Raw genomic sequence first — 23031 nt, 5'->3', positions numbered from 1 at the left:
TATATTCTGAGGAAAGGGTGTGTCCTAAATTGGACAGTCACGATGGCAATAAACGCTCAGCCAATCAGAATGCAGGAGCCATAAATTGTTGTATTATTGCTGCAAGATTTATGTGGGTTCACATTCCACTGAATGGTTTTCACTGTAGAATTGGTGTCCTAGTTGTTATGTTTCGAGATGTTTTCAAGAAAAACTAAAATGCACAAACTGACCAATAATGTGCCGTCGCGCTTGGTACAAACGTCAGGATTGCCACCACTTTTTTCGCACTCTGGTACAAAAGTTCGCACTTCCCACTCGTATGTAACGAAAAACAGAGCAGTCTATCCAGAACGAGACAAATTAGCGCGTACTGTCCCATTCCATAAGGTATCATAGGAAACGAGAGTCCTCCCCCCATCACGTATATATAAACACACTGATATCCCACATCCGCTTGTCACCAAACTAATACATCCAGTTCAAGTTACCTAAACAAATCAAAATGGCACCAAAAGCAGAGAAGAAACCAGCCTCTAAGGCCCCAGCTGAGAAGAAGCCTACTGCCGGAAAGAAGACTTCTTCTTCTTCCGAACCAAAGAAGAGATCTAAGGTTAGAAAGGAGTCTTACGCTTCCTACATCTACAAGGTTTTGAAGCAGACTCACCCTGACACCGGTATCTCTCAGAAGGCCATGTCTATCATGAACTCTTTCGTCAACGACATCTTCGAGAGAATTGCTTCTGAAGCTTCCAAGTTGGCTTCTTACAACAAGAAGTCTACCATCTCTGCAAGAGAGATCCAGACCGCTGTTAGACTGATTCTTCCAGGTGAATTGTCTAAGCACGCCGTCTCTGAAGGTACTCGTGCCGTTACCAAATACACCTCATCAACCCAGGCTTAAGCTTTCTGATATGTAACATATTTATGAGTTGTTTGTGAATTAGGAATCTATCTTTAGTTGGTAGATGTGTATATTAGGAATTAATGGTTACTTCTATTATATTGTTGTTTTATTTTCTTACTTTTTTATTTAGTTTGTGGAGCTTTAATAGAAACTATTCAGAACTGCCCTGGTTGTTGGATGGCTCTTGCGATAAGGTGTGATTCGACCGTAGTAAAAGTATGCGTTTTTTACATCTCTTCGCCTGCCAGCTTAGGGGAATAAAAGGGAGATAGCCATTTTTCTCTTCAAACCTCAGCATTCGTAAGCTAGCTACCAAAATGACCCAGAAAACGATGTAACTTGTCACAGATCCATAGGTGGCACTGTTGGTCCAACCAAACAGAGCAGTGAACAACATCCAACCACCGTCCATTTCACCATTGCAGCAGTTGACATGCCAAACAGAGTTTCCAATGTCGTAGGAACCTGGTCCAGACCCAACTTCTGACATGTCTTGGCCGCCACATCGGTCAATATACTTTTGAAGTTCAAACTGCCACACTCCTTTGGAGAACAGACCAGCAGCTACCAAATACAAAAATCCCGTGGAACCAATCAAGAACAATCGCAATGACATTGTATGTCCCGTTTTGTACAATGCGATTCCTACACTAACTCCAATGGCAAGTCCCAGTAACAAGGAGGCAGGTATTGTACTCAGGGGTTGGTCCAGCCCAACCCCTCCGATAAAGACCACTGCTTCCATGCCTTCTCGGAGAGTGGTTATGAATGGGAGAAAAAACATGGCATATTTCTCCGTTTGGTTCTCCTTTTGTAAGGTTTGGTTCAAAATCAAATTGTTTAACTTGAGATGCCATTTGGACTTCATTTGATTTAGCCTCAGCATTGCCAATCCCATAACTGATATAATTACGGCTGCCAAAATACTGAAAGCTCCTTCCCAGTAATGCTCCGTATATGCCCACAAGTCAGACCCGGCGACATTGAACACGACAATGAAAATCCCCCCAATAAAGAGACATAGTAACAAACCTAGGAAACTGCCCACCCAAACTTGAAGCCTCAACCTTTTGTACAGTTTTTCGCCACCAACAATCTCCGCGGCAGTATTATCTGATTCTTGAGAAGTTGCCGGTTCAGTTGGCAATTCTTGATAGCCACTTGATGTGTGAAATGAACGGTCCAAAAATGCCAGCAGCACAGAAATGATAATTGCAGCTTCCAAGGTTTCTCTCAGAATGATAAAGAATATTTGGGGAGAGAAATAATCCGATATATCGATGCCCATCTTGATTGTTCTATGCGTAAGAAGTGTCAACTCCTTAAAATCATCTAGCTTTACTCAGGGGATATGTATGATTTATGCAGAGTGTGGGGATGAACTATGTTTTTCGAGCAGTGTTATTGAAGAATGCTTAAGCGTGGGCTTGACCTTTAATAGGAGCTCAATCCACCGGAGATATGATATGCTAGGTTAGGGATGCACTGTACTTCAACTGCATCTCCTGAAGGTCAGTGCGAACCAGATCAAAAGGTACCATCAAGATCGTATAATCAGTCAGAGAGTTGCTAGTTGATACTGAAAAGACCAAGACTAGATTCTCTCGATAGGCCCTTATTAGATCAGTCTACCTTTGTATAGACATATACGCTCAGAGAACAGACTTCTCCAGAACCGATAGAGGTTCGGGGATGGTAGCATCAAGCGGGATCAAATTATTATGATTCCTATCTCGATAAGATATTGAAACCGGAACACGACCTTCAGCCCAAATCTCTCGAGCTAAACTACCGAACACGTCTTACCCACCAGCACCAGCATGAAGTTTCTTAGATTATCCACTCTGGCCTTAGTTGGACTTGGATTTTTGACTCAAACCACTCTATGTGATCCTGATACTGATGAGGAATTTGTTCCTACTGAACAGAAACCGTTCAACATTAGAGTTACCTACGAGATTGACGAGCACCCTCAGTCCTTCGAGTCAACCAAACTGATAGAGTTGGTGAATGGCGAAGAGATCTCTGTTACCTACAACATCAAAAACGGGGAAGATGAATCTGTTTCCGTCGTAGGAGTTGCAGGGTCATTCAATGACCCTGTGACCGGTCTAACCAAGAGAAACTTAACTGCCTCTTCTGTTGGTCCATTGAAGCTTCTTAAAGACATGACTTTCGAATTCACCCAAAAGATTGGCATTGATCTTGAGCCTGAAAACTATTTGTTTGTCCCCTCAATTTATGTCCTCAAGGACGATCAACTGATGTTGCTAGGAAGCAAAAATCAACTCATTACTGTTTCTGATCCCCAAATTTCAGTCTTCCAACCGCAGATGCTGTTTCTGGAATTGGTACTACTAGCAAGTTTTGGTGGTCTAATATATGCTTTATATGCTACATTTGGTGCTTCATATTTCCAAAAGCCTGCCACTGCCCCTAAAAATAAGAAGGTCGGATCTAGCAATGTGAGGAAGACCAAGAAGAATAAATAGGATACATAATTACAATTTCATGCGTCAAATCCACATTCAGCCAGTAGATTTTCAATCTCCTGAAGACAGCGATTGTATTGAATAACGTTGTCACTGTTCATCTGTTGAATTTCCCATTTTTCATAGTCAACTTCAGGATGATAAGGTTTTTCGAAATCAATGGAATAAACTCGGGTAAGATAGAACCTGATGTCATCAATGAGTTCAATAGAGTCCACCGCTTGTCTAGCATCAATTCTATTTGCACTCTCCATTATTACCTCTTTGAACTCTGGTTGCGTGACATAGTGGTCAAAATGTTTGGCAAACTCGTGGGCAACAAACGTTTCCAATCTGTGTACTCTTGTCACCCAAGCAGCCTCTAAGATCTCGTATAATGAATAGCCTGTACTTTCCCAGTCATTTGTGATTGCGATTGCGGCCATGGTCTTTAATTTGTCAACCATCAGCTGATCACTCATGTACAGAGTCTCCAAGCTGAGGTTTGCTGGGACAGATGTTTCATCATAATAGACGTATCGAAGTAGAATTTCAAACAGCCTTTCATCAGCAATTTCTTCAGTAAGTGAAATGACTTGTATATCAACTTTTGGATCGACTTGGTCTCTATGGTATATAACGTCCGTAAGTTCGTTGTAACTGCTTGCTTCCGCAAAAGAGGATTGTAACATCAAATCAAAATAACCCGACCTTACCATCATTGATCGATGAGCTGGATAAAATGCATTTCCAAGTCGGAGTATTATATCTGGACAGCTTTCTAGGTTGAAAAGTTTCTCCTTGACAGGTGAAATGTCGGTGGAAGAACCCAGCTCAATCTTTGCGCCGAGAACTTGAGTTTCCACAAATTCTTTTAACAGATCTCTTGTGTGCAAGCTTTGGCTAAACTGTATTTTATGTCTCAACTTGGACAGTCTCTTGATATCGTTCTGCGCGGAGAGCTCCAAGTACTCATTGCATAACTGCTGGAAACATGCTATTCCAAAATCCTTGCTACATTGTACAAGAGGCTTCAAGTCCGACTCATTAACTTGAAACTGGGGAGACAGGTACAAGAACTTAATCAATTGTTCAACAATTTTTGTGTCATAGTTCAAGGTGACATTTGAATGATCGATGCTGATGCCAACCTGTTGGCTACTTATGTACCACCTGTGAACAGGGACACAGTTGTTCAGCAGCATGTCCTTTGTATTCACTGTCGCCTTGCCACTGATTAATTTATGTATATGAGCAGAAAATGGCTGCGATTCGTTGACACTCTTACTGATGTCGTAACTCAGAAGGACATTTCGAATCTCGTCATTCAATGCACCGTATATACATCTTTCTCCTTGAAATGTATCTCGATCACAAATGGCACCAACTTTGAGCAATAATTTCACTACGTTCAAATGACCACACAAACTAGCTAGAATCAGAGGAGAATAGTCCCATTCATCAACCCTATTAACGTCTATGCCTGACGAAACCAACATTTCGACCTGTTCCACGTCCGCAATTCGGCAGGCATAACAGAGTTGCTCATAATGCTCTTTTTCAGTCATTAGCCTCCAATGTGAAGTGTGGTCCCCGAGAGAAGAGTTAGATCAAGAAAGTGAGTCAGCCTAGGGATTGGCAGTGGTTAGATAAGCGAAATTTCAGGAACCTAACGGGCTTGCCTTTTTCAATGCAAGGGACCTCCCTCTTGGCCAACTTAATATATCCTTTCTAACCTTGAGTAATCAGAGATGGTTCAGACGTAGTGTCAACTACCCTAAAACCTTGAGGACTGAACGCTTTTTTTGCCTCCAACGGCACTATCATGCCGTAGACATCAGCAGATTTGACCCTGCCTCTTTTGGTGCTTACATTCAAACACCAGTCGCAGTCCCTATCTAAGCGTTATGAAATCTGTAACTAAGAATAGCTTAACTTCAAACTTATGCTCAAAAACAGAAGTATATAATGAAAGTTCTACTGCGTAAGAATCCAAGGTCTGTGGCTTTGGTTTCGGGCGATTACTGTCTGCTGTTCAAGACAGTTCGAACTCAGAATCATGTCAATTCGAAACCGAAAAGTATCATAGAGTTTGTGTCTCTCAAGCATCTAAGTTCACAGCATTACTATGAATTGAACATGGAATGTTACGGTTTATTAGGATTGATTCATCTCAAAGGGAATACATTTGTCTGTGTTATTACAGGAAAACAAGAAGTGGGAAGCATACGACCCCAAGAGAGAATCAATGTCATCAAGAATGTCAACTTCATCTGTCTTGAGAACGATAGCTTTGAATACATTGAGACAAAATACAACACCCAGGCTCTGACTGCGGAGAAGAATATTGAAATTTATGAAAAGGAGGTCCCTTATTCTTCATTAAAAAGACTGTTGAGTTCCAATAGTTTCTATTATAGTAATGATTTTGACATCATCACATCTTTGCAACACCGTGAGTCAAGTTACCTCAGAAAAGAGAAAAAATTCAGAATGATACTAGAATATTCAAAGAACTTTTTATGGAATAATTTTATGGTCGGTGAGTTGATCAATTTTAAAGATCATTTGACGCCACAAGAGAGGTTTCTGTTCGAAGAACGTGGGGAATTTCTGGTCTGCATTATGAGAGGCTATGTACAAAGCGTCAACTGCAGTATTGAGACAAATGGAGACTCTTTGATGACGATAATCTCGAAGCAAAACTGCGTGAAGACGGGCAAAGGCCATCTATTTGGCCCCTGGGGGCTGGACGATAATGGGAATACCTCCAACTTTGTTCAATCAACAGTTTGTCTTTACACAAAAAACACAATATTCTTTTACAATCAAATCCGAGGAAATGTGCCACTGTTTTGGTCTCTAGAGAACCAGCTACTTTCCACAAAAATAGATTTCCCGAGATCCTCAGAATCGTCTCAAGCAGCGTTCGATAAATACTTTGATATTCTCTGTCAAAATTTTGGCAATGTCCATATATTAGACGGTTTATCAGAGAGAGGATATCAACGAGAGCTAACTGAAAAGTACAAAGAAAGCTTTCGAAATTTAGACGATGTGCTGAGACAACAGGTTACGTACAATGAAATCAATTTTCCCTTAGATTCATTGAAAAATCATACAGCTGATTCGAAACTGCTAAAGGCGATAGAAGATCGCATTATAGACATTGGTGCATACTGCTATAATCTCAAGGATCAGACTTCAATAGGAAAACAGTCCGGTATCTTTTTGACCAACACATTCAACTCTTTGGAGAAGGCCAATTATATTCAGCAGCTGATATCAAGTACCGTTTTCCACGCTTGTCTCTCTGATCTCGATCTCAATTTTAGCAACGAAATAGCAGCAAAGCATAACGAGTTATGGCACGAGAATGGGCAGCGTTTACAGAAAATCACATTGCATGCAATGAGCTCTAAGCACACGAAAAACAAGCAGGGAGGTCTTGTTGGAGTAGTCGCCGGAGTGAGCAAGAAATATGTGAGCAATGTTGTTCAGGACAATAAGATTAAAGAGCATAACGTGGATAAACTATTGGGTAGATTGAACGGTCAGATTGAGGTTCAACTGATTGATCCTATACATGACTTTGTCACGAATGAATTGAGAAAAAAGAAGAATGAGTTCACATCACAGAGAACATTAAAGATATTCACAGGAACCTTTAACATCAATGGCGAGCTATACGAAGGAGATATAAGATCTTGGATATACCCACTAGATGACAGTGCGAAAGAGAACTATGACGTTATAGCAATAGGATTTCAGGAGATAATTTCCCTAAGTGCTGGGAAGATGATCAATGTTGATTCAAAGAATCGCCAGTTTTGGGAGAAGAAATTATTGTTGACTGTCAACCGAGATGATCCAAATAAGTATACAATGCTGTGGGTATCCCAGCTTGGAGGAATATGTCTGTTCCTGTTGGTAAAGACCACCGCAAAAACACGTATCACAGATATTGAAGGGACATTAAAAAAGACAGGTCTTGCGGGTATAGCAGCAAATAAGGGAGCTGTAGCCATTAGTTTTACTTACAGTTCGACTACAAAGTTTGCAATTGTTTCTAGCCATCTTGCAGCTGGATTTCATAATGTTGTTGAACGGCATCAAGATTACAAAACTATTGCCAAGGGAATGTCCTTTGCCCGGAAACGGACCTTGAAAGATCATGATATCGTTATATGGATGGGAGACTTCAACTACAGAATTGAACTGTCCAATGAGGATTGTAAGAGGCTGATAGGAGAAAAGAATTACCGCAAGCTTTACGAATATGACCAACTGAACAATCAAATGGCCGAAGGACATGCATTCCCTTACTATGATGAAATGGAATTGAATTTTGCACCTACATACAAGTTTGACAACGGAACATCCAGATATGATACTTCAGAGAAACAGAGAGTCCCAGCCTGGACTGATAGGATTCTTAGTATCTCAAGAGGAAAGTCTCTGAATCAGATATCATATGGGAGTGTGCCGTCAATCAAGTTCAGTGATCACAGACCGGTATATGGTGTGTTCAAGGCCACTGTCGATGTCATAGATGAAGAGATCAAGAATAGACTCACTGCAGAATTGTACGAGGAAATGAAGCACAAAATTGGCGACGCCAACGATATCTTGTTTTATGGAGATATTATTAACGAACAGGACACTGCAAATATGGCTCCATCAAATCCAGGAGCCAGTAATTATGTTGACAATGAGATCACATTAGCCCACGGGCTGCCACCACCCAGCTCAGAGCATACTAAATGGTGGATTGATGGTCGACAATCAGTGAGAGTACACTTTCCAGAACTAGATGATGGAAAAATGATGGTCAATCCCAATCTACCCAGGAATCCTTTTGAGAAAACCAAAGAGGCTGATTTTGTGACTATTGAGGAAGGTTTGAAAGAATACCCTTCAGAAAGCTAACTTATTGATCGTTGGTCTTGGGTTTTGATTCAGCATTGTCAAAGTTTGCCACTTCTTCCAGCTTTCTTATTTTACTTTCAATAGAATCAAGCATTTTTTCAAGCTCCTTGAAAGCCGTTAGTAGATGGTCCAGTAATAATGGTGCCGTTGCTCGGTAACTAGACTTTTGTAGTAACTCAATATCTACTAAGACTTACAGTTGCTGTTCTCTCGCCTTCATTAAGCCTCTTGAAAGCTTCCAGTAGATCGCCCGACTCAAACGACTCTTCTTCAACTCCTTTAGTCATGGTTATTGACAGTGGAGCTTAAGTTCAGAACATTGATCATTATGCGGGCTGTATACAGATCGAATCGCGCATTCTAATTCCTGGTCATTCACGTGACCAACCAGTTGAGAATGAATTATCCAACCTTAAACGTGTTATCATTACCACTGAAGAACCATGAATCATTTCAAAGGACTCATAGTATTGATATGGTCGTTTTGCACCGCTGTCATGGCTTTATCTCCAATAGCCTCTGATACATTGGTAGTGTACGATTCTTCTGTTCTGGAATTTGGCGAATTTAGCAGTCTCGTGGATCATCTCAATGGCGAATTCTCCAGAGTAGATATCGTGGATCTGAACGACAAAGCCAGTGAAGTTCAATTATTCTATAACCAAAAGAGAATCTACCAAAATCTGTTTGTTTTTCCCATATCAGGTCAATCGAACCAAGGAGATTTGAATGCCCTAAAACTGATCGAATTTGTCAACGAAGGAGGTGACATTATCAGTATCACAAACCAAGTTGGATCCAATTCTGAAATTGTTGCCTTCAACACTGAACTGGGTATATATCCATCTCCTAAGAATTACAAGCTAATTGATCATTTCAATGGCGTTAATGAACAACATGACGAGATTAGGCTTTCTTTGGAGGAGTCAGTAGTTCCAAACTCCATTGTAGCATTCAACAAAGCAATTGTTTACTCAGGGGCTGCTAGTTTACTCTCTAACAATGAGTATTTGATTCCTCTCTTAAAGGCACCAAAAACCTCTTTTGCATACGACATCAATGAGGGAGTTGTTAACGAGCAGTCTACTTGGACTTCAGGAGACCAAGGTTTCCTAGCTGTTGCTTTCCAGGGTCTGAATAACGCTAGAAGTTTATGGTTGGGTAGCACTTTGTTTTTTGATAATGAGCACTTTGACCAGAGTGCCAAAGATCTTGTTGATTGGACTTTCCAAAGTAGGAATTTGTTGAAGTCAACCTTTGCTAAACACTATTTGACGGATGCTCCAGAATCTACCGAAGAGTACAAGGTGAAAGACGAGGTGTCATATGAGATTGGATTGAGTGAATGGAATGGAAAAGAATGGGTGCCATTCAAGGCTAATGACGTGCAATTAGAGCTGATCATGTTGGATCCTTACTACAGAATCACTTTAGAGCAAGTAAAAACAGAGGATGAGTCCGTTCAAGTATACACTAGTGGGCCATTCAAATTGCCCGATCAGCATGGTATGTTCACATTTTCCACCAAGTATTTCAGACCTGGATACACCTTTATTGAAGAAGAAGACATTGTACCTGTCAGACACCTTGCCAATGACGAGTACCCCAGAAGTTGGGAAATCACAAATTCTTGGGTTTACGTTGCCAGTGCAGGTGCTGTTGTAATTGCCTGGATAATTTTCGTTATCTTCTTCCTCTATTCAACTGAAGATGCAACTGAGATCAAGAAGAACATCTAGATAGAATACTGAATAGAAATAGCCAGACGGAAATAAAAATCAATGCCCTTTTTGCTGTAAATTAATCATCAGTTATTTGGTTCTACTCATTAGCACTCACAATCTTGACGCCAGTCTTCTTTTTCCAGTCTTCAAATTGTTTGTGGGTGTTTTGGATCTCGTTTTTCAAGTTTTCAACTGCATCATTCATTTTAGTAACGTTAGTCTTCAACGTTGGTTCTACTTCTCCAGCCGTTTTCTCAATTAGTACACCTCCTATCATGTGGAAGCATTTTCTGTCTTTTGGAGCAGTTGTGATGGTTTTTAGTACAATATTGTGTTCCTCTATATCGCCTTGTAATTGACCAATCTTGTTGTTCAAAGCTTCCAAAGTTTCTTGGAATTCATCATATTGCTTTTGAAATACTGTTCAGAGTTAGTAGTTGTCCTGAAAGTTCTTGGAAAATGGTGATCACATACGTTCTTGATTGGGGTTGGGCTTTCCTTCAGACATAATGGTGGGATGAGTAGGGAATTCGAATATTTCAATGTTAGCGAACTGGTTAAGACAATCCAGGTTGGCACTTAAAAGAAGACATTTTGAGTCCATCGATACGTTAGCAAGCAAAGATGATCTTTAGCTACCAAAATTGATCATTAGGAAAACTAGAGGCTGGTACCTGCAATGTCAGCTGTCGAAAAAATTATATTCTGAACACTCTAGTTCTTCATTTTTTTCACCAATGTCACCTCCAAATGATCTCTGCATCTTTCAACCCAAGAAAGTAATAAATACACATATATTCGTTAACTACAAAAACCTACACCTGAATACTTTTCAAGTACTCCAATCTAGCTCCTTTGTCATCAGCCGGTCTGTTATAGGCTTGCCATTTTGGCTCCTCCTTGAACAACCTCATTGTCTTGACATACTTCTTAGTGGACAACGTGAATCTGTGGTAAATCCCAGCAGGAAGAATCAGTAAATCACCTTTGAAAAGCTTGCTTCGGATCCACCTGTCGTTCTGTGATCTCACGTCAAAGTAGCCTTCTCCATCCAGGATGAATCTAATCTCCTCATCTTCGTGAAGATGCTCCTTGTAGAAGACTTTCAGTTTCTCTTGCAAAGCATCTGGCCCACCAGGGAAAGTCTCATCAGATAGAACCACAAAATCTCTGTTCTTGTAATCTCTTTCCCTGGCAATCTTCTCAACTTGACTCTCTTCGTCCAAATGGTAGTATATCACTCCAATTTTGGACAGCTCTTCAACTGACACCTCTTCCCCAGAATTGTGATCTTCACAGAAATTATCTGGGGTGTCTAAACCATCATGATAGTAAAGCTGCATTATGTTCTTAGGGATGTCGATACAAGTATGAAGAAGAGTTAAACTGTGGCTCACAACATGTGTGATCTGAATGTATTATGTAAGGCTATATCGCGCACCGATACCCACACACTTTAAGCGATTGTCGCCTACTGATGGCCTATTGGTGTGAGACTCTATCTACTAATCGTGTTTGCTCAATTCGATGTAAGCATCTTGAAATCCTTCCTTGTGGCTTCTGTGCGAAAGAAATTTGGCCTTGCGGGACCTTCTCCGATGACTCTTGATAAGCATGTACACCCCAATAACAGATGTAATAATTAACAGATAACCAAACAACCCGTACTGATGAATGATATCTACGAACGCAAATGCATCGGGATATGGTGACCCTGCAACTCTAGGAGATGGTCTCACTGTAGTCTTCTTTTCTGGTGGAATATATGTGGATGGAAACAAAAGGTAAGAGAGCGTTTCTCGCAAGCTTTGAGCAGTGGTCATTAGCTTGTGTCCAAAAACATCTCTATCCCAATAATGTTTGCCGAATCTGGTCACTATTATAGATTCACCTGGTTTGTACTTTGTTCTACTCGATATCCATCCTGTCTTCTCAAGAAGTTTCCGATCATCAGCTAAATCCACGTATACCGTCAACACATTTCCAACGTTGTTTAAATGGTCAATCTTCTTGGATAAAACTTTGATGATCTCTTTTGGATCCATGCCCTCCCCCTTCAACTGCTCTGACTTGTCAGTCTTGTCAGCTCGAGCCTTTTCGATCAAATCAAATCTATTTTGGTGTTTGATATAGTCATACGAATGCTGAACAAACAAAAGCTGGTTGTAATCATTAGTAGTCTGTGTTTTATTGTCAGAAGAGAAGAAAGAAATGACAATCTTTTCGTCTTTATCGTGAATTTGTGGGTTAAACTTTGGGAAGTACGATTCGTAATTATCAGTTGTCAATCTGTCCACTAATGGGAACTGATTCTGTTCAATAAAATTGACGACTTTCTTGACATCTCTGATCTCATTGGGTGAAAAGTTTTGGTAGACTGTTGGAATCATATTATTATCTTTGAAAACGAGGAATGTTGGAACGGATGTGATTGTTCTTGCCAGATAGGTCTCCCTATTTAAAGGTCTCTCCGGCTCAAAGTCAGGTTGATTGATATAATCAATAAGCTTCTTGTACTTTTTATCAAGCAAATCTTCTAGCTGAGAATCTTTGGATCGATAGATATAAGTATTCGTAGTCAAATCCATGATAGGCTGAAGGAGATGAGGCCATATTTCAAAATCCTCAGGTGCGTCAGAGCCTTCTTCATAATAGTAGACAAATACCTGCTTCTGGTTTGGATCTGGACCCTTGAAAAAGTCTAGACCCTTAGCTGGATTCAATAAAGTCATCTTTTCCGCCAATGAATCTAAAGTGACCTCCTCAGCTTGAGCATTGGCTAACAATCTTTCTGACCAATCTACAATGTCAGAAATTACCAGGTCATGATTATATTTCACACGAATGCCTCCATGAGAGTTTGGCAAGAACATGTATATCTCAGGCGAAACTTGAGCTCTGTTTACGTTAAAGGGTAGATTGAGAGCTTGGCATACTCGAGAATTAGTCCCTCCACAGTTGAAGACGGCAGTCTCCAGGTCAGGCAAACGATTGGTTATTCTGGACCATAAAACTGCCAAGTTAAAGCACGAATAGCAGTTCTTGAAACTGATTGGGTTGCTGTGAACATCTTCAAAATATTTCAAAGTTGTTTCTTTATCAGTGGTAGGCCAGAATGAAACCAATACTGGTTCTTCAATATCTCCATTCATTAGTTTCAACATTTTTTCCTCAGTCAAAACCTCTCCTTTAACGGGAAGGTTGAAACGGTCGTTTTTCAGATCATCATATTGAGATCTCAAAAACTTCAAGAAATTCTGCGGCGTTCTCTTGCCTCCACTCGGGTAAGTTGTTATCAATTTGTACGAGGTGTTATCTTCACTAGGGCCATACAGTCTCAAAGTGGGATATGAGTTTATTGACTGTTTTCCACAGAAATCACCGTTTGCGGCACAATCAACTTGTCTCATACTGATCCCTGATATCGCACTTTCTTTCAAGAAGCGGTGATAAGTTTCTTTCCAAATGGGCTCCAGTTGTTTGCAATGATAACAGTAGGGAGAAAAAACTCTACAAAGTGGATTCCTTGGGCAAGAGTCTCATTGAAAGTATCGGGTGTCAAAAGTTCTGGCAGCTGGATGGAGTTGATACTGATGACAGTCGGCCCATTCTCCACCCCCATTACCGGAGCCCTCGGCTGGATCGGCTGCTTTAGCAAAAGCTATTGCCAAAAGACTGGCCACGATAGATTTTGCAACTTTCATGGTGACTGTTGTCAGAATGAAACGGTTTGTGCTATGCTGTCCTTATCAAGGGTTTGTAACTGTAGAACGGTAGTAATCTACGGAAGGCAAAGCCAATCGCGAACAGATAGATGTCTCGTGTCTAGTTTTTCGTGTCTGGTCCTGGTATTGTGCATATGAACATGTTTATGTCATGAGAAGTCAATCAGTAGTTTTGTGGGATTTTGAGCTAACGAGTTGAGTGAAAATAGCTACAGGCTAACACTCTTTTGTCTGACTGTATACAGTTGTTTGCTCAAGTGAATGGCTCGTTTATGATTTTCGATCTAATACAATAAGCAGTCTGCTTCGCTGGTGCCATGCGATGCGGTATTCACTGAAAAATCAAAAATTAAATACTTTGTTGAGTCCATTCAAGGCACCAAGATTCACGCTGTATTGATTAACAGGCACTTATCTTAACCACCTTTAATGTCTCCTTGGTGCAATTCTTTGGAATCGAACCAAACTCTATAAAACCGAATATTATATGCTACAAATGTGATGACTATAGGGCGGGAGAAGCAATCTTGTCAAGGTAGTTCTTAATGTACTCAAAAGAGACTAGCGTCACTGCACTGGAGGGTAAGGTTCTGGTTAAATTAATGACGAAACCAGAATAGAACCCACGAATACCTTCCTTCAAATATATGCTCTTTATAGTCTTTATGAGTCCTGACTTCTTCCTACCTAGGTCATGACCATCAATTTGAAGTCTTGTTCGTAGAATCTCGTGCGGATAGGTTATTGCACTGGCGAACATCTTGGATGCACAGGACACAAATGCAAGTTTGAACACAATTGATTTGGGCAAACTTCCATTGACATTGTTCTTTCTCGCTTCATTGATATCCTTCTGAGTACAGTTGAATATTATCTTAAAATTTTCGTATAATGGGAAGTGAATCGCAACATGGATAAGTCCGAAGTAAGATGGAAGTAGACCGGAATAGAAAGACAGTATACCTTCCTCCTTGAACATTTTGCGGAAGGCGTCTATTGTGCCTTTATAGTAACTGTGTTTTAGTTTATCTTCGATCATGTCGTTAATCCCATGTTTCCCATCAAATCGGTCATAAATAGTGCTGCCTGATCCTGTTTGCAACATTAATCTGGTTTTGACCACCCAAATCGGGTTAGTTAAAGTTGATGAAGCTAGTCCAGCACCAATGGCAGAAATAAAATAAGAAAGATTATTACCCTGTGAAATAAATGATGTTCTATCCAAAAACTTTTGACAAGTTTCGTACATGGTAAAATATATCATCCAAGTAGGCAAATATCCTATCGATATTGGAACCAGACCTCTATAAAGTCCCCTAATACCTTCCTCCCTCGTTATTGTTTTTATTGTTTGCACTAATCCCTGATATCTTTTGTTTTCGAACACCTGATGAAGTTTGTGGTCAACATTCTTACTCTGCAGAAAAGCTCCTTGGGCTTGCAGTCTTGTTTTGGCTACATCCAGTGGACAGACAGCAATTCCAGCTATTAACCCAGCCAATGCCCCAGATATAGGAGTAACATTCTCCTTTGTGATAAACGAATATCGTGGACCGGCAGTCGGCTGGCTGGGGTTTTGGGCCCCATCGCCTCCTTTGAGTTTCATTGATTTTAAGGGGAAAAAATACAACAAGCGAGAAACGTGATTGGAGGTTTCTGTTAAGTCGCAATCAATGTTCGTACTAGTCACAAGACCGATTCAATGGAATAGCTGAGAGATTTAGGGTAGAGGCTCTTTTTTTTGTTGTCTCTCTTTAATTTCATAGGCAAGTCTAAACGAATCGCGAGATATCATAGGAGGAGACGAGTCTCACTTTAACCAGTCCAATTCAGAGTCTCATCAATGACCATTCAATTATGATTATTATTAAAAGATGAGTGTTCATACAAATACTATACCCATATATCGAGCTCTTCAATTACAGTCGGTGTAACTTGCTCAGTGTCTTTAGTAAGAATTTGATCTTTGAAATCAGGATAGTATGGAACCATGCTGTCACAACTTTGCACGTACATTGGGTTGTAAACTTTCCAATAGGAGTCTCTAACTTTACGTGCAGGGTGGAAAAGTCCAGTTAACGTGTAATTCATCACTATTCCGCACCCAATTACGTTTCGACAACCTTCAATACCCTCTAGTATTCTAGCAATAACGTGTGGGGAAGTTTCGAAAATATTGGGCCACAGCAAATTAAGAAAATGTATGAAAGCATCCTCCAGCCCAAATCCAACGTTATTCAATGCCATATGCTTGACTACGTTCGCTGCAGTCTGACGATGCACCAAATCTCTGTCCGTCAATGCGTCTTCAATTAATGGAAGCGTAGCATATATATAATCCTTTCCCATGGACCCAATCGATTCGAACATGAATGCCAAAGCCTTCAAAACACCATTTTGAACATTGTTTTCAACGGTTTGATATTCATTCATTAAGGCTGGCAACACTGTAAATGGTGCGCAACTTTCTGCCACAATACCAATAGCAACAGCCGTGCACACCCTTAATTGTCGATCTTGAACTCTCAGATTATTCAGCAAAGTGACAAGGACATCTTGAGGGCCAATGGCCACGGCTATGTATCCCACGGTCCTATTGGCAGCCTTTCTTATACTTTTCCTTTGAGATTTGACCATTTCGACGAGAGAAAAACAAATTCTCATCCACTCTCTGGCGTTAACATACTCTGGTGCTCTTTGAGCTATCATTCCTATGAGGCCAATTGCTGTCTCTTGAACCATTTCATTTCTATTTCTCAAAATTGGAGACAAGGTTGGCAAAATTTGGCTCATAGGTGGATTCATGCTTTCAACCCCAACTACTGCAATCACCGCTTTCATCGCTTCCAAAATGGATGCGAGAACATCTGGGTACACCTCACCCAAAGACTCATAGATAACAGAGCCAAGCTTGAGCAGCATATCCTCATTCCCACATTTCTTTATTACTGGCGCCACAACCGTGATCAACGAAGCTGCTTGCCTTCGAGGTTCCGGTTCTCTATTTTTCAGTCGATACAAGATGATACTCACTATTGAGGGTAAATGGACACCTATTCTCAGTCCCAACGAACTTATGATGACTGAAAAACTTTTCAGAATAACATTGTCTTGAATAACTTGCTCCTGGAAAGCAATTAAAATACCATCTAACAACTGATCGACTGATTTGTCAGATAATTCCGCAGTTCCGTATGACTGAACAACCTTGTAGCAGGTTTCTGCAGTCATTCTACGAAATGGCTCTGATTCATCCTTTAAGTGCACCAGAATATTATCCAGAACCAATCCTGCACCGACTCTCTTGGAGAGATGGAATGTTGTCTCACAACACAGCTTTGCAGTTCGTCGATCCAAAGCAGTTCTTCTGTTCCAAAAGCTTTTGAAGAAACTGCCTATAACTTCAATAATTAAGTACTGTTTCTCAATACCTTCAGTGTCACAACACTGCTGAAGCACTTTGAGACACGTTCTTTTCATTTCTTCGTCTGGTGATTCAAATTCTCTGATTAGAACCTTGAAAACCATTTTGGCATAGTAATCGGCATAATCAGGGTCCAATAGCGGTATGATATACCCTATTGCCTTTAAAAAGGCAGCCAGTCCTTTCCCCCTATGTCTTCTGATTCCTTTATAAAGCTCATCTAGAATCTGTTGAAAGCTTTCTGCTCCATAAGGAGCTGATGATTCAGCCAAGGCTGAAGCTGCCTGTGCTGCAATCGTTCTCACATGAACATGTTCATCTGAAAGACCTTTGCTAATAGCCGCTACCAAACCATTCAAATGAGGTAATACTCCTGATCCTGCAAGGATTGCTATTTGCTGTACAATTTTCATTCCTGTGTGTCTTGCCTGCCAGGACTTTTTCGAGTTACACACAGCTTTTAGAAAGGGTAGAACTACCGGTATTCCCAAAGCACACGACATCACCGCAAACGTTCTAGATACAGTATTTCTAACGTACTCATCAGAGTGATCTATATCTGGTCGTAAGGTTGAAATCATATGAGCCAGTCCAGCTGCTTTACTGAGATTCGCAACAATCTCTCTTCCTTCAATTCTCGTATAGTAATCCTCATCAATCAACAATGGCATTATCACAACCAATATTTTATAAGTATAAGGCCTTATCAAGTCATCCAATTGGTAAAGAACTCTACCTACAATCTTTACAAGTAAATGTCTTTGATGTTCATCCAAATTTCGTTTCATGAATAGAGGAAGTAGTTGATCAAAAATAGCCTGGGCACCAAAAGTACGGGCATTTTCTGTCAGTTGCCTTAAAGCTGGTTTTCTCATGTTGCTAGCCCCTTCTATTATATTTGAGATGAGAGTGTGAACCTTCTTCTCCTTCTCTCCTAAGTTCTCGATAGCCAACTCTTGAGCAGTTTCTACCGCCTTATTCTCCAATGCTAATGTGCTTTCCTCAGGTAGTAAATATCCTTGATCTTCTTGTTTATAATCTGGTGGCAGGTCATTCAGAGGCTTGTAACTAAGAGGCGGTTCCACTATCGTATATCCATTTGGTAAAATTTTATCAAGAATAGAATTGTTCAACTCGATGCCATTTATAACCGGCAATATGTTGACCGTAACAGAGTCTCCTTCGGAAGACTTTACATCCCATCTCTTTTTCCTTTTTCTGGTTGGTTGATTTTCTGGCTTTGCATCGTTGAACTTTTGATCTGCCTGTTCCTGTTTTTGTTTTAATAGCTTTTGAATATCTTCCTCCTGTCGATCAAGTTGTCTTTCTTTCATACGATCCTTGTAAGTTCTTTCTTGTTGTGTAAGATTAATATTCATCAGATTATCGTACTTCCTTTTATGATAGTCTGATTCCTTGGGTTTGGAACTCACAATACTTCCCTCGAGCGGGTCAATATCCTCAGCGTTATCTATCATTTCTTCTTCATATTCTTTAGGAATGGTATACTGAGGAGCAGCCTGAACCCCATTAGAACCTTTTGGATCAAAGGGTATCAATCCAGAGTCATTATGGTGAGACATTGAGCCTATTGAATAACTGATGAATTTAGGGCAAGATAGTTTAACTTTTCAAACTGCGCGAGGAAAGGACGGTTTGATAGCGAAGCTATCTCATCGCCGCTGGTAGGATCCTTCCAGCAGAGTTTTCCACCCGCGCAAGCCTGCGGAAGAACAGATCTGAGAAACATCCACCAACACACTATTGGCAATGCTTCGAAACTGGGGCTTTTGGCTGATTGTTTCCCAATTCAGTCTGGTTTTTTGTAATCAGAAGGGCTCCTTTAAGGAAAGATTAGACTTTACTCCATTGCCGAAGAACAACTTACTTGCTTCTTTTAATTTTGAAATAAAGTCCGATACTGTTAACTGGTATGACACATCATCAACTTACAGTCATTATACAGTGTTTCCTAAATCATTGGGCCCAATTTTAGAAGATACAAAAACCCGTGAATTACACCTACGTTTTTCTCAAGGCTGGTGGGACTCCGAACTATGGGGGAGCTTGCCTCAAAATGGAAGTCAATCTGGTGGAACCGGAGTTGAGGTTTGGGCAGTAATTGAAGCAGACAATAAGACTGAAGCCGAAGGTGAATGGATTCATTTGGTAAACTCTTTGTCTGGTTTATTCTGTGCCAGTTTGAACTTTATTGACAATGTCATTACTACCAACCCTGTATATAGTCTCCAGCCGACTTCCAACTTTATTAACGAATTGCCTACAGAAGGTGATCTCTTTTTATTCAGAAGTGCTCTGCCTAGAGAACCAGTTTGCACAGAAAACTTAACTCCATTTTTAGATTTACTTCCTTCCAAGGGGAAAAATGGTCTCTCTTCGTTACTCAATGGCCACAAAGTGTACGACTCTCAATGGAACAGTATGTCTATAGATGTGGAAACAAACTGTGATGATGAGCTCAACTGTCATTATGATTTGAAACAGAATATTCATATGATAGTCAATACCAAGAGAGTCCTCTCTAAACTTAGGGATCCATTGCCTGTTCCGACCCCGGGCAACGAGCTTAGGTGCGACAGAACTAAGAAACATGATGCATACTACTGCTTCCCCTTAGTTGATTCTACTGATATTAAAATCGATATGCGTGAGATTTTTGGAAACATAATCAACGGTGAGAATACCGTCACTACGGAGAAATCTAGGGTATGTGCTCATACTGTTCCTGAAGTATGGAAAGTCCTGGCAAAAGTTAACGATTATGACTCAGTATTTGCCTATTCTGAGGTACAAGAGCCATGCTACGAGATAAGTGGCACAGATACTCTGAATATTGAGCTGAAGACAGACCGTTCTGATATTACTTTACCACTAAAGGAACCACCTCTTGTTGTTTCAAGATCCCTCACAGGCTACTCGCAGGATTCTGGAGGACTGCGTATTGACTTCAGAAATCCTTCCGATTCAGAGGAGGTGAACTTTGTATACTATCAAAGTACCCCATGGTATATGAAAACATATCTCCACACGTTGAAGATGACTTTAACGAATAATACAAGTGGGGAATCTTTCGTCATCCCGATCACAGATCGTTCGATTGTTTCATATCTTCCAGAGTTTTACTATGAACCCATGATTGATAGAGTCCGACCCTCGCATTTAGAGCTTAAATTGGTATTGCCTCCCAACTTTTCAATGCGTTTAGCTTACAAGTTTGACAAATTAATGTTGAAATATGCTGAGTATCCTCCTGATGCCAACCATGGATTCGAAATAGAACCAGCTATCGTGACAGTGGTTGACAAATTTAATAAAGTCATTTATGAAGCCAGGACCACACCAGCACTTCTCACTTTGCCCACTCCAGACTTCAGTATGCCTTACAATGTCATTATACTCACGTCTACTGTCATGGCCTTAGCATTTGGTGGCATTTTCAACCTAATTGTGAAACGAGTTGTTACCGAGGAACAAGCGGAATATTACTATCAGCAAAATAGTCCGAAACTCAGACTAAGACGCTTAATCGCAAGGATATCTGCAAAGTTCCAAAAAAAGAAAGCTGATTGATCTCTATTGGTGTAAAATAACTGCTGCTATGAAAAGCTGTTCATCTTTTAAAAACCTTCTTAGACCTTTCTCTGTATATAAGTTCCAAGTCACTGATTGATTTCTTCAATCCTTGAGAGTGATGGGTCAACCAATGACACAATTTGATCTTATTTTTGGAGAGAATGTCATTATTGGGAAGGACTCTCGTACCAACTTTTGTCGAGTTGAGCAAGTCAAAAAAGAATTCATTCCAAAGATCAACCTGCCAATATCGTTTGAACGACTCGTTAATCCGGTAGTTTCCATTCTCATCCTTACGAAGTGTGATTGACTTACCGAAAAGTAGAAAATGAACGATTGATGCCAAACCAAAGTAATCCGCTTGATAGGTCCATGGTTCTCCGTTTCGCATCTCAGGGCAATCTTGTTCATCTACTTTCCAGTTACATAAAAAGTTAACATTTTCCCCTTTGTTCGGAAATAGTGTCATATCAATTGATCTTCCAAAATCGATTAATGTTATGCCCTTTTTACACCAGCCATTGTTTCCTGTTGCGTCGTAAAATTCACTCCACTTTGAGTCAGCAATTTTTTCAAATCTAACCATGCAATTGTCTGGTTTCAAATCTCCATGAATTATTCCAATGTCATGAAGGAACTCTATACACGTTAGCAGTTCTATAGTTAAGAATAGCACTAACTGTTCATCAACCCCAGATTTACCCAAACTTCGATAGACATTGATAACTTCCAGTAAAGTATCTTGATTAAGATAATCCATTATCAAATAGGTTTCATCCTGGTACACCTGGAAGCTCTGACAAAGCACAAATGATTTGACTAACTTGTCATTTGGATTTAAGCTTGCTAGCCGATTCTCTATAGTTTTAAATACGTAAAACTCCCATAAGCTTACGGGATTTTGTACCTTAATGGCAACCAGTTCCCCAAGATCACTCTCAGCTAAAAACACGGTAGCATACCCACCTTCTCCAAGCAGTTTGGTGATACAGTACATTTTCTCTCCAAACTGAAACATTGTGTTCTTGTTACCCAAAACCATTCTATTTTTGTCAGCTCTGAATATTGACGTTAATACGGATAGTTTATTGAGAGGTTTAGGGTATACTGATATCCGTGAGTAGTGTGACAATGGGGGGTTTAATTTCTTTAGTAGCTCTGAATGAAAATCGGGGCTCATTGGGTTTAATGTGATCTTTTCTATAAGTGGCTGTGTCAAAGGCTCTTGGTCTTCCATACTGGAATCGACATTTTCCACAAATGGAGAGCTTGCTGGGCTTTGTTCTGGTGAACTCGATATAGCTATCGGTTTAATGAGGGTTTTATTGTGCAAAATATCATGTCTAACTTGTCGGATCTCTGATGGCTCTAGTGGTAATTCTGGGTTGTCTTGTAGTTTCTGTTGGAGAAAAGCTGGATTTTGATTCTCTTTATTTTTCTGTGGATTATTCTCTGTATAGTCGTACAAGTTGTAGGAGATGGCTAGAATTTCTTCAAAACAAAACTCTTCATTGTCTCTGTAGATCAAGTCCAAATTGAAATCAAACAGCTCGTCTTTCTTATTTTTATTTGTTATTAGTTTTCGTACAGGATATTCCAAATTTGGGTTCTTGACAAATATATGTGCGGTTTGAGTGGGTTCAGAGAAAAGATGCGATCTTTCGTTCAGTTGTTGATGCCGGTTCTTGAACAATGTGTAGCTTTTCAACAACCTATTTATAGGTTTGGAGTTGTTTGAAATAGCCATCTGGTACAATTCATCAGCGTGTATAATTTCTCCTTCTGATTCTAGATATCTTGCAAAGCTCTCATAGAAGAGGGTAAGTTTGCTTCCAATCTGCTTTTTATGTAGGTACAAAAATATCTTTCTTGGTGAATTTGAGAACTTGATATAGTGTAACCACAGTTTAAGATATCTGATGTCGTTGCTATAGAGTTGGTCATCCTTAAACTTACGGGTAACGTCCTCAAGCAATTGAATGAGAACATTGGAGTTCTCACATTCTTTCAAATAGTTGATGTATGGTTCTAATGGGTCGTCTAATTCATCGATCATCGATATCTGGTCTCTGAACCAACCAGGAAGACTGGCTGTGACACCATCTTGACTCATTGTTGTATCTTTGTGAGCACCGTGTTTCTAGGAATAAGCTACGCGCGATAGTTTGTAGATTAAATATTGAAGTCTACGGAGCATGAAACATTAGCTGGTTGCCGAATGGGAGTGAAATTTCTTCATCCTGTCGTGCTAAGTAAATAGCAATAGGTCTCATCGGAC

The 23031-nt window shown here is 40.2% G+C and overlaps 14 protein-coding genes across 14 annotated transcripts; 6 read left to right on the top strand and 8 right to left on the bottom strand.

The window, feature by feature from the left end:
* Nucleotides 1-484: 484 nt before the first annotated feature.
* PAS_chr2-1_0428 (One of two nearly identical (see HTB1) histone H2B subtypes) lies at nt 485-883 on the top strand (the record flags this gene model as incomplete). Its single annotated transcript, XM_002491286.1, has 1 exon — nt 485-883. The coding sequence occupies one exon, from the start codon at nt 485-487 to the stop codon at nt 881-883; it is 399 nt and encodes a 132-aa protein (XP_002491331.1).
* Nucleotides 884-1037: 154 nt separating this feature from the next.
* Nucleotides 1038-2174, bottom strand: PAS_chr2-1_0427 (Putative high affinity iron transporter involved in transport of intravacuolar stores of iron; the record flags this gene model as incomplete). The annotated part of the gene is made up of 1 exon (XM_002491285.1): nt 1038-2174. The coding sequence occupies one exon, from the start codon at nt 2172-2174 to the stop codon at nt 1038-1040; it is 1137 nt and encodes a 378-aa protein (XP_002491330.1).
* A 532-nt stretch (nt 2175-2706) lies between these two features.
* Nucleotides 2707-3378, top strand: PAS_chr2-1_0426 (uncharacterized protein; the record flags this gene model as incomplete). Its single annotated transcript, XM_002491284.1, has 1 exon — nt 2707-3378. The coding sequence occupies one exon, from the start codon at nt 2707-2709 to the stop codon at nt 3376-3378; it is 672 nt and encodes a 223-aa protein (XP_002491329.1).
* Nucleotides 3379-3395: 17 nt separating this feature from the next.
* On the bottom strand, nt 3396-4925 carry PAS_chr2-1_0425 (Hypothetical protein; the record flags this gene model as incomplete). The annotated part of the gene is made up of 1 exon (XM_002491283.1): nt 3396-4925. The coding sequence occupies one exon, from the start codon at nt 4923-4925 to the stop codon at nt 3396-3398; it is 1530 nt and encodes a 509-aa protein (XP_002491328.1).
* A 400-nt stretch (nt 4926-5325) lies between these two features.
* On the top strand, nt 5326-8286 carry PAS_chr2-1_0424 (Phosphatidylinositol 4,5-bisphosphate 5-phosphatase, synaptojanin-like protein with an N-terminal Sa; the record flags this gene model as incomplete). Its single annotated transcript, XM_002491282.1, has 1 exon — nt 5326-8286. The coding sequence occupies one exon, from the start codon at nt 5326-5328 to the stop codon at nt 8284-8286; it is 2961 nt and encodes a 986-aa protein (XP_002491327.1).
* A 443-nt stretch (nt 8287-8729) lies between these two features.
* Nucleotides 8730-10025, top strand: PAS_chr2-1_0423 (Beta subunit of the oligosaccharyl transferase (OST) glycoprotein complex; the record flags this gene model as incomplete). Its single annotated transcript, XM_002491281.1, has 1 exon — nt 8730-10025. One exon carries the CDS (start codon nt 8730-8732, stop codon nt 10023-10025), a length of 1296 nt encoding a protein of 431 aa, XP_002491326.1.
* Nucleotides 10026-10107: 82 nt separating this feature from the next.
* Nucleotides 10108-10518, bottom strand: PAS_chr2-1_0833 (uncharacterized protein; the record flags this gene model as incomplete). The annotated part of the gene is made up of 2 exons (XM_002491280.1): nt 10108-10430; nt 10485-10518. The coding sequence occupies 2 exons, from the start codon at nt 10516-10518 to the stop codon at nt 10108-10110; spliced, it is 357 nt and encodes a 118-aa protein (XP_002491325.1).
* Nucleotides 10519-10825: 307 nt separating this feature from the next.
* Nucleotides 10826-11353, bottom strand: PAS_chr2-1_0422 (Acireductone dioxygenease involved in the methionine salvage pathway; the record flags this gene model as incomplete). The annotated part of the gene is made up of 1 exon (XM_002491279.1): nt 10826-11353. One exon carries the CDS (start codon nt 11351-11353, stop codon nt 10826-10828), a length of 528 nt encoding a protein of 175 aa, XP_002491324.1.
* A 162-nt stretch (nt 11354-11515) lies between these two features.
* PAS_chr2-1_0421 (uncharacterized protein) lies at nt 11516-13420 on the bottom strand (the record flags this gene model as incomplete). The annotated part of the gene is made up of 1 exon (XM_002491278.1): nt 11516-13420. One exon carries the CDS (start codon nt 13418-13420, stop codon nt 11516-11518), a length of 1905 nt encoding a protein of 634 aa, XP_002491323.1.
* A 75-nt stretch (nt 13421-13495) lies between these two features.
* On the top strand, nt 13496-13873 carry PAS_chr2-1_0420 (Hypothetical protein; the record flags this gene model as incomplete). The annotated part of the gene is made up of 1 exon (XM_002491277.1): nt 13496-13873. The coding sequence occupies one exon, from the start codon at nt 13496-13498 to the stop codon at nt 13871-13873; it is 378 nt and encodes a 125-aa protein (XP_002491322.1).
* A 367-nt stretch (nt 13874-14240) lies between these two features.
* Nucleotides 14241-15341, bottom strand: PAS_chr2-1_0419 (Mitochondrial NAD+ transporter, involved in the transport of NAD+ into the mitochondria; the record flags this gene model as incomplete). Its single annotated transcript, XM_002491276.1, has 1 exon — nt 14241-15341. One exon carries the CDS (start codon nt 15339-15341, stop codon nt 14241-14243), a length of 1101 nt encoding a protein of 366 aa, XP_002491321.1.
* Nucleotides 15342-15628: 287 nt separating this feature from the next.
* PAS_chr2-1_0418 (U2-snRNP associated splicing factor) lies at nt 15629-18742 on the bottom strand (the record flags this gene model as incomplete). The annotated part of the gene is made up of 1 exon (XM_002491275.1): nt 15629-18742. The coding sequence occupies one exon, from the start codon at nt 18740-18742 to the stop codon at nt 15629-15631; it is 3114 nt and encodes a 1037-aa protein (XP_002491320.1).
* A 187-nt stretch (nt 18743-18929) lies between these two features.
* PAS_chr2-1_0417 (Transmembrane protein subunit of the glycosylphosphatidylinositol transamidase complex) lies at nt 18930-20750 on the top strand (the record flags this gene model as incomplete). The annotated part of the gene is made up of 1 exon (XM_002491274.1): nt 18930-20750. One exon carries the CDS (start codon nt 18930-18932, stop codon nt 20748-20750), a length of 1821 nt encoding a protein of 606 aa, XP_002491319.1.
* A 40-nt stretch (nt 20751-20790) lies between these two features.
* Nucleotides 20791-22866, bottom strand: PAS_chr2-1_0416 (Protein kinase that forms a complex with Mad1p and Bub3p; the record flags this gene model as incomplete). The annotated part of the gene is made up of 1 exon (XM_002491273.1): nt 20791-22866. The coding sequence occupies one exon, from the start codon at nt 22864-22866 to the stop codon at nt 20791-20793; it is 2076 nt and encodes a 691-aa protein (XP_002491318.1).
* Nucleotides 22867-23031: the final 165 nt, after the last annotated feature.

The sequence above is a fragment of the Komagataella phaffii genome, chromosome 2 (genome assembly GCF_000027005.1).
Source record: "Komagataella phaffii GS115 chromosome 2, complete sequence".
NCBI classification, from domain to species: domain Eukaryota; kingdom Fungi; phylum Ascomycota; class Pichiomycetes; order Pichiales; family Pichiaceae; genus Komagataella; species Komagataella phaffii.
Note: the sequence above shows the minus strand (reverse complement) of the source record. Positions and strands in the feature narration are given on the sequence as shown.